This window comes from Mercenaria mercenaria, chromosome 3 (assembly GCF_021730395.1).
Source record: "Mercenaria mercenaria strain notata chromosome 3, MADL_Memer_1, whole genome shotgun sequence".
Classification (NCBI taxonomy): Eukaryota; Metazoa; Mollusca; class Bivalvia; order Venerida; family Veneridae; genus Mercenaria; species Mercenaria mercenaria.
In genome coordinates, this window is record NC_069363.1 from 56,467,485 (window position 1) to 56,484,324 (window position 16,840).

General features: G+C 38.8%; 1 protein-coding gene across 3 annotated transcripts in view; it reads right to left on the minus strand.

Moving 5' to 3' along the window:
• The window catches only part of LOC123524655 (protein zyg-11 homolog B-like), an 87,123-nt gene that overhangs the window by 23,103 nt on the left and 47,180 nt on the right, over window positions 1-16,840 (minus strand). For all 3 annotated transcript variants that reach the window (XR_008370240.1, XR_008370241.1, XM_053538636.1), the window contains exons 4-8: window positions 9,745-9,885; window positions 6,492-6,668; window positions 4,929-5,093; window positions 3,515-3,656; window positions 2,592-2,725 (exon numbers count right to left, since the gene is read on the minus strand). Coding sequence is in view for 1 of the 3 variants with exons in the window: in XM_053538636.1 (XP_053394611.1) it covers window positions 2,592-2,725; window positions 3,515-3,656; window positions 4,929-5,093; window positions 6,492-6,668; window positions 9,745-9,885 (759 nt within the window). In the remaining 2 variants the exon portion in view is untranslated. The remainder of the gene's footprint in view (window positions 1-2,591; window positions 2,726-3,514; window positions 3,657-4,928; window positions 5,094-6,491; window positions 6,669-9,744; window positions 9,886-16,840) is intronic.

The window sequence follows — 16,840 nt, forward strand, 5'->3', positions numbered from 1 at the left end:
AAACTCGAAAGCAGTGTGCCTATTAAGTTTGTGAATCGTAAGTCAAAGCATTCTCAAGATTTTTGTGTGGAAACTGTTTTTGTACTAAGTAACTGTGACCTTGACTATTAACCCATTGACCTCAAATTCAATAGGGGGCATTTATTGCCTTTGAGCAATGTGAGTATTAAATCTGAAGATCATAGATCAAAGTGTTACTGAGCAGAAAGCAAACTGCTAACAGACAAATGGATGACCGGCGCCATCACATAACACGTCACCTTGGGTGTATAACAAGAGCTGTCACAGGAGACAGCGCGCTCGACTATTTTGATGCTGGATAGTGAAACTGGGCACATCTGAGGAAACTAGAGTGCCAATGGAGTGTTTAATGACTCCAATATTGGATGAAGATATTGCACAATAGCCTGAACAACTATTCTAAGTTTGAATCAAATCCATTCAGTAATAGACAGAGTGAAAGTGCATCAAAACTTTAACCTAAAATTCTAAGTAAAAAGGGGGAATAATTAATGAAAAATTGGTGCCAGAGTTATGCACCTTGCATCATATGGTGTGGGTGATGATGTTGAACAACTTTTTTAAGTTTGAATCAAATCCATTCAGTAATAACAGAGACAGAGTGAAAGTGCATCAAAACTTTAACCTAAAATTCTAAGTAAAAAGGGGAAATAATTCATGAAAAATTGGTCCCAGAGTTATGCACCTTGTGTCATATGATAAGGGTTATGATGTTGAACAATTGTTTAAGTTTGAATCAGATCCATTCAGTAATAACAGAGATAGAGTGAAAGTGCATCAAAACTTTAACCTGAAAATCTAAGTGAAAAGGGGGAATAATTCATGAAATATTGGTGCCAGAGTTATGGCCCTTATGTCAGATGATGTGGATGATGATGAGGAATAAGTATTTCAAGTCTGAATCAAATCCATCAAGTAATTACAGAGATAAGTTGAAACAAGAGCACCGCCTTGCGGGTGCTGACGCTCATCTGATTTTTTTTGTATAATAGAAATATTGTCCTACCCATGATTTTCTAAGTCTAAAAAGGGCCATCACTCTTGCAAAAAGCAGGATAGAGTTATGTTTCTTGATGTACAGTGTCCACTTATGATGGTGAAAAACTGTTGCAAGTTTTAAAGCAATAGCTTTGATAGTTTATGAGAAAAGTTGACTTAAACATAATATTCAACCAAGAAAATGATTTTTCTAAGTCCAAAAGGGGCAATAATTATTGCAAAAAGCAGGATAGAGTTATGTTGCTTGCTGTACAGGGTCAGCTTATGATGGTGAACAAGAGTTGCAAGTTTTAAAGCAACAGCTTTGATAGTTTAAGAGAAAAAGTTGACCTAAACATAAAACTTAACCAAGAAATCTGATATTTTCTAAGTCCAAAAGGGGCCATAAATCTTGCAAAAAGCAGGATAGAGTTATGTTTCTTGCTGTACAGGGTCAGCTTATGATGGTGAACAAGTGTTGCAAGTTTTAAAGGAATACCTTTGATAGTTTAGGATAAAAGCTGACCTAAACATAAAACTTAACCAAGAAAACTGATTTTCTAAGTCCCAAAGGGGCAATAATTCTTGCAAAAAGCAAGATGGAGTTAAGTTTCTTGATGTACAGGGTCTGCTTATGATGGTGAACAAGTATTCCAAGTTTCAAAGCAAAAGCTTTGATAGTTTAGGAGAAAAGTTGACCTAAACAAAAAACTTAACCAAGAAATCTGATATTTTCTAAGTACAAAAGGGGCCATAAATCTTGCAAAAAGCAAGATGGAGTTATGTTTCTTGCTATACAGGGTCAGCTTATGATGGTGAACAAGTATTCCAAGTTTCAAAGCAATAGCTTTGATAGTTTAGGAGAAAAGCTGACCTAAACATAAAACTTAACCAGGCAACGCCGACGCAGACGCCGACGCCGACAACCGCTCAAGTGATGACAATAACTCATCATTTTTTTTCAAAAATCAGATGAGCTAAAAAGAGAAAGTGTTAAAAAACTTTAACCAAGGTGGGGACGCAGAAAGACGCCGACGCCGGGACGAGTAGGATAGCTCTCCTTACACTTTGTATAGTCGAGCTAAAAATGACTATTATAAATATTATGTCTAATTTTTGCAAAATTAAAAAGAAAATGCCATATTTTTTATTTTAGAGAATATGCAAATCAACCAGTAAATGTGTGAGGCCCAGCCTTTTCTTCAGAAACAAGTCAACAAAATCAAAAGACAAACAAAACATCTGGATATTCCTAAATCAGTTTTTATGCACCCGAAGGGAGGCATATAGTTTTTGAACCGTCTGTCAGTCTGTCGGTCTGTCAGTCTGTCTGTCCGCAATTTTCGTGTCCGGTCCATATCTTTGTCATCGATAGATGGATTTTCAAATAACTTGGCATGAATGTGTACCACAGTAAGACGACGTGTCGCGTGCAAGACCCAGATCCATAGGTCAAAGGTCCTAAACTCTAACATCGGCCATAACTATTCATTCAGAGTGCCATCGGGGGCATGTGTCATCCTATGGAGACAGCTCTTGTTTCTTAAAGAAATACCCTGTCACATTTGATAATAAATGGTTGTATCACTTACCAAGAGGCCTAGGATTTTAGTTTCCACTTGTACCCTCGTGTCCACTTCCATGGTGCTGACAACTTGTAATGTGGTCATGAAGAGGTCAAGTCCACCTTCACTCAGGAACACCTTACATGTCGCAGGAGATTCATCTGTAGTGTGAAAATAATGACACTGAGGTTCATTCCTTAACCCTTAGCCTGCTCGCAGCAAGTGATTTTGTCTTTGCGACCAGTGCAGACCAAGATCAGCCTGCACATCCGTGCAGTCTGATCATGGTCTGCACTGTTCGCTATTCAGTCAGTAATTTTTCTGTGAACACCCCTTCAATTAAATGGCACTGCCCGAATTGAATGATGGACCAGTCCATTTTAGAAATTTAGCACGGTAAAGGTTAAATTACCCACACTGCACTTTTACAGACTTTTATACACAATAGGATAAATACATCAGGAATCGCCTCTTATGATACTGTGATCAAACAATATAGACATTTCAATACATTTCATGAACATTTAACCTATACCCTGCTAAATTTCTATAATGAACCTGCCCATCTTTCAGCAGACTGCACCAATGTGCAGGCTGGTCTTGGTATGCAGTGGCCGCAAAGGCAGAATCACTTGCCGCCAGCAGGCTAAGGGTTAATGATGTTGTCGGACAATATATTCAGTTTTTCCACTTTGTACACATTTTATGCTAGAATAACATGACCAAATTTTTTTTTTGTTACAAGAGGGATTCTTCAGATGTTACAACATGAAAATGCACCCATTCTCAACATATCAAGGAAAGAGCCTTTTGTCTTAAAACAAGGCCAGACAAGTCGCTGACTATGTTACTTCAATGTAGTATGGAAGGTTAATGGACACAATTACTTTTTTTTCTGGTAAAATACTGCGAAAAGAAGTCCATTAAACAAGCAGAAGCATGCTAATTACCTGTTAGATTCCACAGGGCACTGAGTGTGAACTTCAGAGTAATGTCAACAATGTTGTTTTCAATCTTCTGACGAACAAGCTGCAGCATTTTCTTCATGTAGCGTGTCTTAGCACCTAGCTGAGAGGTTTTCTGAGTAGAAATCTATAATTATACAGTCATACATTTAAAAAGATTCTCTTGAGGACTGCTACCAGGAAATATCGAAACTCAAAAAAAGCTTTTAACAGAAATTGAAACAGATAGTGCTTCAGCTAAATAAAACCATAATTGAGCCGCGCCATGAGAAAACCAACATAGTGCATTTGCAACCAGCATGGATCCAGACCAGCCTACACATCTGTGCAGTCTGGTCAGGATCCATGCTTTTTGCTAACGATTTTTACAATAATTATTGCAATAGGCTTTGAAAGGGAACAGCATGGATCCTGACAAGACTGCGCGGATGCGCAGGCTGGTCTGGATCCATGCTGGTCGCAAACGCACTATGTTGGTTTTCTCACGACAAGGCTCATATGAACATTTCAGTTTAATAAGAGTCTTTAACATTTTTTGCTGTTATAATCTCCATTAGTGTTTCATTTATATATGAAGGCCAGTTAATTTACAGTGAAACCAGTCTTCCTGGATGATAGTATTGAACATTTTGTTTTCTTTTTCATCATTTCTCCCACAGTATTTCACTTATATATGAAGGACAGTCAATTTACACTGAAACCAGTCTTCCTGGATAATAGTACTGAACATTTTGGTGTTTTTTTTCCACCAATTCCTCAAAGGAAATATTTATCCTGATCTGTCAGATATTTACTGGCACATTTCTACTGATGCAAGCAAACTTTATGAATAAATAATGAACTACAGGAGAATTCTAGACAAATACAACATTAAGTAATTATATTTTACAAAACAAGTTTTCTTTTAAAACAGAGCAGAGTTAAACAAATCCAACTTTAGTTAAAAACACTGATACTTGTATCTAACAATTTTGCCTGTGTGGGAAGAACTGTATAATCATTAATATTCATGTGGGGCTAATTTTCATGGATTTCATGATTGAGACAATCCATTAAATTTAATCCCAATAGGAAATTCCATTTTTAGTTAAAAAGTTGCAATCTACAAATTAATTACCCAAGAAACAAGTAACTCTTACACAACAAGTAATCTTGCCATACTCTTGTCAAAGTCTGTGACCTTGACCTATGAGCTAGGGGGTCTGGATTTTGCAGGTAATCATCATTCACTATGGTGGTTAATTTTTCCAAACTACTTCAGCATCCTAAAATGCCCAACAAAAGTATTGGCCAGACACAATCTTGTGCACACACATACACACAAACAGACGAAAAACATTCAATGCCCCATTTTTTAATGGCAAAGGCATGACAAAAGCCAAGAACTATGTGAACATACTTTTGCTGCTAGTATAGAGCATATGGCTACTGACATCCTGTTCATGGAAGGGTCGTCAAACAAACATAAACATTCCATAACCAGTCTAGCACACCGGTAGCGGTCAAACTGTACATCTTGTAATATACGGTCACTGCATAATGTCAGCAGAGCATTCTTTTGCAACTGAAACAAAAGTATCTTTATAGTTTAGTTTATGGAATGGTGGTATCTTCTTGTATCAACTAATGATAGTCTTGCTTTATTACACATCATTACAATAGAAATCTGATCTTTACTTAGACAACAACAATTTTGATGCATCACTCCAGTAAAATTACAAATTATTAACTTGTCACATTTTTGTGACTATGTAAGAAAGTGACTATGTATATTATGATCACTGACAAGAAAAAAAGAAAGGTTTTCCTGATATAAAATTTTGTTGTGTATGCCGTTTGCAGGAGTACCTCTTCTCAATGACTTAGCTACCCAGAAGTACATGAAGGCAGTTACCCTAGTCTTTGTTTCAAAAAAAGCTTGAAACAAGAGCTGTCTCCGTAGGATGACACATGCCCCCGATGGCACTTTGAATGAATAGTTATGGCCGATGTTAGAGTTTAGGACCTTTGACCTACGGAGCTGGGTCTTGCGCGCGACACATCGTCTTACTGTGTCACACATTCATGCATAGTTATTTTAAAATCCATGCATGAATGACAAAGATATGGACCGGACATGCCCATCAATGCACTATCATGAAAAATGACCTTTAACGTCTAAGTGTGACCTTGACCTTTGAGCTACGGACCTGGGTCTTGCGTGTGACAGGTCGTCTTATTGTGGTACACATTCATGCCAAGTTATTTGAAAATCCATCCATCGATGACAAAGATATGGACCGGACACGCCCATTCATGCACTATCCTTTAACGTCTAAGTGTGACCTTGACCTTTGAGCTACGGACCTGGGTCTTGCGCACTGCACGTCGTCTTACTGTGGTACACATTCATGCCAAGTTATTTGAAAATCCATCCATCGATGACAAAGATATGGACCGGACACGCCCATTAATGCACTATCCTTTAACGTCTAAGTGTGACCTTGACCTTTGAGCTACGGACCTGGGTCTTGCGCACTGCATGTCGTCTTACTGTGGTACAATTCATGCCAAGTTATTTGAAAATCCATCCATCGATGACAAAGATATGGACCGGACACGCCCATCAATGCACTATCCTTTAACGTCTAAGTGTGACCTTGACCTTTGAGCTACGGACCTGGGTCTTGCGCACTGCACGTCGTCTTACTGTGGTACACATTCATGCCAAGTTATTTGAAAATCCATCCATCGGTGACAAAGATATGGACCGGACACGAAAATTGCGGACAGACCGACAGACTGACAGACCGACAGACAGACGGTTCAAAAACTATATGCCTCCCTTCAGGGGCATAAAAATCTGTAAACAGTATTCCGAAGATGACTCTAGAAGTTTCTGCCTCGCATTTCTTTACATGTTCCTGTATTATTGACAGATAAAAGAAGCACAAAAATACAATAGATATTATGTATGAGATACCTGTTGATGATTGGGAAAGTTTTCCATAGCCAACAGCGTCAGTTCAATAATCTCTTTTAAACAACGTGGATGTATTTTCTGACCAAGTTCAGCTTTTGACAGGTTATATAGACAAGCTGTTGCTGCCATCTGTACTCCCAGTGTGCGAGGATGTAACTTCATTGCCGGTAGAACTAACTGTAATAAACATAACCTTCATAACATATAGTCATGGACTAAGGCACAGCATCAGCATTGGATTATTTATCCCTCCCCCACCCCCTCCACACTCCCGACCCCAACAAAGAAAATGCTCTTTTCCAAACTGTCATTATTGGACTTGGTACATACATGACCTTGACTACAGAGCTCAAAGGCGAAAGCACACAGACACAAAGAACATAGTCAAAGAGCACAGATTCTACTTCTAAGAGCACAGAGTTCATAGTCGCAGAGCACATGGATACAGAACACACAGTCTAAGAGGACATAAACACACAGCATACAGACACATAGCACAAAGCCACAAAGCACATTGACACAGCACAGAGCTACACAGTACACATTCATAGAGTCAGCCAGGACACAGTCAAATAGGACACAGTCACAGAGTCACACTAGACAGTCACACAGGACACAGTCACAGAGTCACACTTGACACAGTCTCACAGTCACAGAGTCGCACAGGACACAGTCACAGAGTCACACTAGACACAGTCACACAGGACACAGTCACAGAGTCGCACAGGACACAGTCACAGAGTCACACTAGACACAGAGTCACACTAGACACAGTCACAGAGTCGCACAGGACACAGTCATGCAGTCACAGAGTCGCACTAGATACAGTCACACAGGATACAGTCATAGAGTCGCACTAGACACAGTCACACAGGACACAGTCACAGAGTCCCACAGGACACAGTCACAGAGTCGCAAAGGACACAGTCACAGAGTCACACTAGACACAGTCACACAGGACACAGTCACAGAGTCGCACAGGACACAGTCACAGAGTCACACTAGACACAGTCACACAGGACACAGTCACAGAGTCGCACAGGACACAGTCACACAGCAACAGAGTCACACTAGACACAGTCACACAGGACACAGTCACAGAGTCACATAGGACACTGTCACAGAGTCACAAAGGACACAGTCACAGAGTCGCACAGGACACAGTCACAAAGGACACAGTCACAGAGTCGCACAGGACACAGTCACAGAGGACACAGTCACACAGTCACACAGGACACAGTCACAGAGTCGCAAAGGACACAGTCACAGAGTCACAAAGGACACAGTCACAGAGTCGCAAAGGACACAGTCACAGAGTCACACAGGACACAGTCACAGAGAGTCACACAGAACACAGTCACAGAGTCACAAAGGACACAGTCACAGAGTCACACAGGATACAGTCACAGAGTCACACAGGACACAATCACAGAGTCACACTAGACACAGTCACACAGGACACAGTCACAGAGTCGCACAGGACACAGTCAAAAAGTCACACTAGACAGTCACACAGGAAACAGTCACAGAGTCACAACAGACACAGTAACACAGGACACAGTCACAGAGCAAACAGTCAGTCTCACATACAGCACAAAGAGCACATACTCATCAACACTGTGAGTCTGAAATTTAGACTCTAGATTAGACTTTAAAATGCTGAACATTGTATCAACACATAGTGTAAACTTTGACACCTCTAAGAAGTAACACCCTTCCTACAGTTGCAAATATTTTCCTTACCATTAGTAAAATTTCTTAAATTAACCTCTGCAGATTAACAGCCTCTACAACAAGTCAATGGCACTTACTAAAGGGATGTTGCACTGTATTTTAGTAAAGCTACAATTTTCACTGAACCTTTGTTCAAATACAGCTATGATAACTTCTAACAGTAACACAAGAGTTCATAGAACATGAAATGCCCCCATTGATGCATTCAGTAATTGCACAAGGAACAGAAATTATTAATGAGCCGCGCCATGAGAAAACCAACATAGTGGGTTTGTGACCAGCATGGATCCAGACCAGCCTGCGCATCCGCGCAGTCTGGTCAGGATCCATGCTGTTCGCTTTAAAAGTCTACTGCAATTAGAGAAACCGTTAGCGAACAGCATGGATCCTGACCAGACTGCGCGGATGCGCAGGCTGGTCTGGATCCATGCTGGTCGCAAACCCACTATGTTGGTTTTCCCATGGCACGGCTCATTTGATCACTGTGCACTGGACGTTTGACATACTCAGTCTTCAAATCAACAGCTATGGGTCATTTACCAGTCATAAGTAAAATCTGTATCAAATATGATCTTAGACCAAAGCATTCTCTAGTTATTCGGCAAAAAAAGTTCTACTGTTCCAGGTCACTGTGACCTTGACCTACTGACCTCAAAATCAGTAGGGGTCCTCTGCTGGTCATGATCAACCTCCCTATTAAGTTTTGTGATCCTAGGCACAATCGTTCTCAAGTTATCATCTGGAAACGGTTTAACTGTTCCGGGTCACTGTGACCTTGACCTTTGACCTCAAAATTAATAGGGTCATCTGCTGGTCCTAGGCCCAAGTGTTTTCAAGTTATCGTCCAGAAACAGTTTAATTGTTCCAGGTCACTGCGACCTTGACCTTTGACCTACTGACCTCAAAATCAATAGGGGTCATCTGCTGGTCATCACCAACCTCCCTGTCAACTTTAATGTCCTTAGACACAAGTGTTCTCAAGTTAACAATATTCCCCACATTCTTCGAAGGGGGTGCATAATAATAGATGCATAATAAACTGAACTGCAGCAACCTTATGTTTAACTCTTAGTTTTAAAGAAATGTGAATTTGGGCCTTTGACGATTTCAGTATCAAGAGTTTGGTAAGACAACACAACTTACTCCTACAGTAAAGAAAACTAATTTACAACCTGTATACATGTAATCAGGGTTTTCCCTAGGAAATTTATTTTGAGGGACATCATGTCCCCCCAAATCTATTTTTCTGGAAAAAAAGTGACTATTTTTGGGGACATGTTTGGATTTGCTTGAATACTTTGATACTCTTTTGGGCTTTTAGTAGTTTAAATTGATTGAAATTAACTTTTAATTAATTTGGAAAATTGTTTTTTGGGGAAAACTTATGCCACACTTTGCTAAGAAAAGGGGGACATGGACCTTGAAAAGTGGTAAATTTACCACCTTTTTTGGGGTTAGGGAAAACCCTACATGTAATTATGTTTGACAAAGCTTAGAACTAAATCATTGGATATTTTACCTTGATAATGTCTTCTCTAGGTATATACATTTCTTGAGTTAGACTGAACAATGTGTACAAAGATTTCTGCATATAAAGTTGCCGTGTTGTGTAACGTTTCAATGACTCTGTTACTTGTTTTTCACTGGCTTCTCCTGTCACCTGTAACATAAGAACAAAGAATTTCTGAATATGCGGTAAGAAAAAGAGCGCAATATTAAGAACAAGAGCTGTCTAATGACAGCAAGTTAAACAATTTGAAATAGTTCAGTATAATACAGTCAAACTGTGTTCACTCGATCTTGATGGGACTGGCAAAATTTGTTTGAGATATCGGTAGTTCGAGCCATAAAAAATTATGATATTACATTATACTGAGGTTTTACCAGGACCTGACGAAGAGTTCGAGCCATTGGGTGGCATTCAAATTATCTGAGTTCAAGCAAACAAAATTCTACTGTATTAGCTTAAGAACAAATAGTTAACTAGAGTTGCTTTTGAGAAAAGCGCATGTCTCCCACAACTGCCTAATCATCTAAATAGCAAGTCAGTCTTTATATACTGTTTACTCACTACAAATATACCTTTGAAGAGTAAAAAGGCCGATTTTGGGTAATTCAAGGGCCATAATTCTGGAGTGCCTCGAGCGATTTGGCTAGTTAATGAACCTGGTCGAGGAGTTATGATCAAAAACATTTGGTTTAAGTTTGGTGAAGATCGGGTGAGAAATGTTGGACTTATAGTGCGGACGAGAATAAAAAGGCCGATTTTCGGTAATTCAAGGGCCATAATTCCAAAGTGCCTGGGCCGATTTGGCTAGTTATAAAACTTGGCCAAGGACCTATGGTCAAACACATTTTGTTAAAGTTTGGTGATGATCAGATGAGAAATGTTCGACTTAGAGCACGGACAAGAGTAAAAAGGCCGATTTTCGGTAATTCAAGGGCCACAACTCCGAAGTGCCTGGACCGATTTGGCTCATTATCAAACTTGCCCTACTAGAGTGCATGCATATTCATCAAGTCAAAAGGACTCCTATACTACTCAGACTGCATGCGCATTCCTGGAGCCAAAAGGACCCCTATACTACTCATGCCAAAAGGACCCCTATACTACTCATGAGTAGTATAGGGTAAATTTTTGGCTCCAGGAATGCGCCTAAAATCTGAGCATTTTTCGGTAATTCGCGGGCCATAATTATAAAGTGCCTAGGCCGATTTGGCTAGTTATCGAACTTGGCCGAGCACTTATTGGCAGACACATTTTGTTGAAGTTTGGTGAAGATCGGATGAGAAATGTTCGACTTAGAGTGCGGACAAGCTTTGTGACAGACACACACACAGACTGGAGTAAATCAATATGTCTCCCACACCACTGTGTGGTGGGAGACATAACAAGAGTGGAAGACTGTCACAAAATACGCCCGTTATCAAACTTGGCTTAATTCGAGGGCCATAATCCACGAGTGCCTGGGGCAATTTTGCTGGTTATCTAACTTGGCCGAGATATTACGCCCACAAACATTGTCAGCAAGTTTGGTGAAGATCGGATGAGAACTGTTTGACTTCGAAAGCAGACAAGGCTAAATTCGCAGATTTCGAGTAATTCACGGGCCATAATCCAAGAGTGTCTGGGGCGATTTAGCTGGTTATCGAACTTGGCCAAGATATTATGCCCACAAACATGGTCACCAAGTTTGGTGAAGTTCGGATGAAAACTGTTGACTTAGAGAGCAGACAATGCTAAATTCACAGTTTTTCAAGTAATTCAAGGGCCATAATCCAAGGGTGCCTGGGGCGATTTAGCTGGTTATCGAACCTGGCCGTGATATTTTGACCACAAACATTATCTGCAAGTTTGTGGAAGATCGGATGAAAACTGTTCGACTAAAGACAGCGGACAAGGCTAAATTTGCAGTTTTTAGGGTAATTCAAGGGCCATAATCCAAGAGTGCCTAGGGCGATTTGGCTGGTTATCAAACTTGGCCAAGATATTATGCCCACAAACATTGTCACCAAGTTTGGTGAAGACTGGATGAAAACTGTTTGACTTAGAGAGCGGACAATGCTAAATTCACAGTTTTTCAAGTAATTCAACGGCCATAATCCAAGAGTGCCTAGGGCGATTTAGCTGGTTATCGAACTTGGCTGAGATATTATGCCAACAAACATTGTCACCAAGTTTGGTGAAGATCGGATGAAACTGTTTGACTTAAGAGGGTGGACAAGGCTAAATTTGCAGATTTTGAGTAAATCAAGGGCCATAACCCAGGAGTGCCTGGGGCGATTTTGCTTGTTATCAAACCTGGCCGTGATATTATACCCACAAACACTGTCAACAAGTTTGGTGAAGATTGGATGAAAACTGTTCGACTTAAGAGAGCGGACATACTTTTGGACGCCAACCGCCTGCCCGCCCGTCACCCACCCGCTGTGGGTGTTCACATAGTACGCCCTGCTCTTTCAGAGATGGGCTTATAAAAAGTAAGCATAATTTTGAAAAGTTAAAGCGTTATGGGACCTAGCTAAAAACATTTATTTCATGAAGCTAAGATGGTGCATACAGCTATACAGTTTCTGAGAAATTTGCTGACGAGTAAAACTTTCTCTTAAAATATCTAAGTTAAAATGGGGAATAACTTTGACAAAATGTTAGCTACAGTTATGAAACAGTCCTGTGAAGTCCTCACATAGCTCTGATTGCCCAAATAGACAGCTATTAAGTGAAATGGTAAACAAATTTGGAAGAACATCTACGCAATGTTTTATCAACTTATATATAACGGGAAAGGAAAGACAGTGAGTGACCACAATAGCTCACCCCAACTACCTTGTACTCAAGTGAGCTAAAATACATGTAATGCAATATACTGTTATATCTTGCAGACCTATACCTGAAATTTCAATAAACAAATTAAATTCCAACATACATGAATTTTATCTTTATAATTTTGCGTTTATCATTATTTCTCCTCGTATATCCCTCTAGATAAATTTTCATTGAACACTCCTTCAAGTTATAAGTGGTACTGCCCAAATTGAATGATGGACCAGTCCATTTTTGAAATTTAGCAGGTTAAAGGTTAAATCATATGGACGTTGGTATCCTATGATATCATTTATGAATATGTACTTTGTTATGAAGATTTAAAAGTCTAAAATGGTAGTAAAGGATGTGTTTTCTTGGTTACATTTTTTCTAATCTTTATATATTGAAATTCCACAAATCAACATTCCCACAAATTAGCAGTTTAATTTCATTACCATTTTAGTTTTCTTGACATTTATCGAGTCCAAATGAAAGACAACAGTATTAGAAATATCCTTGACATCTCAGATTGTAACTAGATTAACGCTGCACTTCACAACAACAATAAACTGTCTGTGTCAATAAATATGCAGAATTTGCAGACTTGGGTGACAGAAAAGATAATTGTTTTCTTGGTTTTATGCAAGTATAAAATTGCAAAATAATGTGCAACAGAATAAAGAGTAAGAATAAAGAGTAATGCGCCCTAGTATAGAAAACTGCGCATTCTTTGGAAATTATAACATACTTTACTAGAAATAGTAACAAAACTGCAGAGGACAAAAAATTTTTTTTACCAAGGCCAAATAACCAGGGCAGGCATTATAACTGGAAGCGGGCATTATCACGCGTTACCGGCCTGCCATGGATAAGTGACGTCACTTTTACCCAGTGTTGTTAAATTCCTTAAAGTTGATATATTATATGATTAAATAAACTGAATAATCTTTCATGTGTTGGGGTATATAATACACAACTCAATAAACAGCAATGAAGTTCCTTATGTGGTTTTTAGCATCCCTTAACTATTGGTACTCAGGCAAAGCCCTCATGCAAAAGATGTTTAGTTGTGGTAATAACCACTTCAGGCCTACCACTGCTGTTTAATAAGTGTAAACAGCTATTTTAACAATACGTCAGTCCACCGAAATAGTAATTAAATACCTCAGAAATAATTGGGTTACAACAATTTTGAGGGTGTCTCAATTTTAAGGGTGTCCAATCACTTGGGGAAAATACAGTACCTCAAAACAGAACGGTACCCTGATGGCTGTTGTAGTCTGCCTCCATTTTTGTTTTTCGTTGGCAGTAATATTATTTGTGGTTAGAAATTTAGCTTTCGGGTATGTTTTGAGTATCTATTTGTAACTACTGTTATATGTGTATCTAAGACATTTATTGTGGAAGGACTTTTCAATGCTGAATTCATATTGTCCTGCAGAAAAGCATTTATTTTCTCAAGATTATTCAACTGAATTCATTTTACTGCCCTGCAGAAAGTATTTATTTTCTGGATCATTCAACTGCTTTGGCTGTTTTTCTAGCATTGCATTTGCTTGATTTCACATGAATACCTTACGTACCGCAATTATCTATAGTACAAAGAAATCAATTTTTTAGTCATATAAAGGATGGTGACATTTGCAGTAGTAAGCACAATGCCCAACTTTATAGTGCAGCCTAAATGGAACATCAGGCAATAGCCACATGACAGGATACCCCATCAAGACACATTATACCAACACCTGACTGACTAGTCCTAGTACTATCCTCTAAATGCAGAGCGCCAAGCAAGGAAGCTACTAGAACCATTTTTCACATTTTTGGTATCACATGGCTAGGGAGCGAACACATGGCCTCCTGCACTTGAGGGTCTACCAGTAGGCTAACGAGGCAGCACTGCAATTTTTAGTAATTAAAGAGCTATAACTCTAGAGGGATTTGGACTATCTAGCTGACTATCATTCCTTTGCAGCCTATTATGCTTTAAAACATTATAAACAAGTTTGGTGAAAACTGGATAAGAACTGCTTAATGTACACAGTGGACACTGTCAATCTCATGACTTTGAGTAATTCAAGAACTGTGAGAGGGACTTGGAGGATCCAGCTGGTTATATGACTGGTATTCAATGGTCTACCATTTCTTCTATTGCACATGCTTGTTTTTTTTTTTTTACAAATCATGGTAATGTTGTTATTTTTAAAATCTCTTGAAGTTTTAGAACAAGAGGGCCAAGATGGCCCTAGGTCATTTAAGTAACACACCTTAACAGTGTAAACATGTTTTACCTAGTGATTTCATGAAGACTAATATTCTGACCAATTTTCATTAAGATTGAACCAAAAATTGTGACCTCTAGAGTGGAAACAAGCATTTTCTTTGATTTGACCTAGTGACCTAGTTTTTTACCCCACATGACCCAGATTCGAACTTGTCCAAAATTTCATGAAAACAAACATTCTGACAAAGTTTCGGGAAGATTGGAGCAAAAAAGTGGCCTCTAGAGTGTATACAAGCTTTTCCTTTGATTTGACCTAGTGACCTAGTTTTTGACCCCACCTGACCCAGATTTCAAATCATAATCTGGGACCCATGATGGGATCTGGCCAGTTTTTGAAAGGAACCGAGATATTGTGCAAGTCTGATTAAAATTGACTGCAAATGTTGTCTCTATCGTGTTCACAAGAAATTGTAAACGGACAACGGACGGACGGACCACTGACAAAATGCGATAACAAAAGCTCAGGTGAGTTAAAAACAGTTTAAAATATGCAGCTATTTCTGAATGAAAATGCCAAAAATGGAAAGATCGTCACAGTTAACAGATGTTTCGATCCTTTCTCACTAGTGATAACTGAGATACAAGCTTACATGTACATACAAAAACTTTACCAATTTGAGATGACGCTGATGAACGAGAGTCTTCCAACCTTGAAAATTAACACTGAAACTGAAACTGTTTCATTTGATTAAACGCCTATTTTTACGCAAAACGTATTCAATGGCGTTTTACAAATACATAAAAGTACGACAAAAATTAAGATATTTAATGACATATAACATAAATGAGCATAAATACCATTGTGAATAAACTATTTAGTAAGCATTAAAAAAAAACAAAAAAAAAAACAAAAACAAAATGATCAGACATCAGGTAAGATTAATAAAATATTAGAATATTAAGATACAGTAAGACAGCTGTTTGTTATTAAGTAAAAATAAGTGGGTTATTGCGACATGTCCAGAAGTTATTACAAACAACTGTATTTTGTATTTGTTATAATATAGTTCATTTTCGAATGTATTTACACAATAAAATCATCCAGTTCACGTTACTTCAGTTTCTTAAAAATTACAGTCACAGTCTCTAAAAGAGTGCAAAGTAATCTCCAAAATAATGAGTTTTCAACTTCTTTTTGAAAACATCTATTGAGTCCGAGTTCCTTATTTCGAGAGGCAATTCATTCCAGAGTTTAGGTCCAACAGTACCAAAACTTCTGTCGCTGAACGTTTTGCGCTTGTTGAAAGGAACAACGAAACACCCAGTAACAGAGTTTGAAGAACGCAAGTTTCTTGTCTGTGTTTGTTTTATGAGAAGTTCAGAAAGATATGCTGGAGAGTTTCCAACTGAACAATTATACATGTAGGTGAGCATTTTGAATGTGATTCTGGCTTTGATTGGTAGCCAGTGAAGGTCATACAGCGCTTGCTTGAAACTGTCATATTTTCTTCGATTTAGGACAAGTTTTGACACTGTCTGAATTCGTTGCTTTATGTTACTTCGCTTTGAGCAATACCATACAGAATGACATTACAATAATCTAAATGGCTGTTCTACACTTTCGTTTTACATGCTCTTTTAGATTCAAGTTTTCATCCAGGAATGCACCTAGATATCGAATAAAGCTCACTGATTTCACTTCATCACCTACAATGCATACTTTGTCAGTTGAACACTTAGAGAGCTGTTGCCTACTACCAAACATGATGAACTCGGTTTTGGAAGTGTTCATTTTAAGCTTATTTTCATTCATCCAGTTGTTGATTGTTTTAGCACATTGTTCAAGTTCTCGTATTGCCTGGGATTCTACTGTTGGAGATGATGGTTTAAAGCGTTTATTAGCAGTGTGGTCATCCGCAAAGCCGTAAACTGAAATCGACGGCGGAATAACATCAAACAGTGTCCCCGCATATGTCAAATATAGCCACGTTCCTAAGCAGCTCCCTTGTGGAACACTACAATTTAATTGGCGTGGAAATGACATGACTGAATTGACATTTACACGACAACTTCTGGGGCACAGAT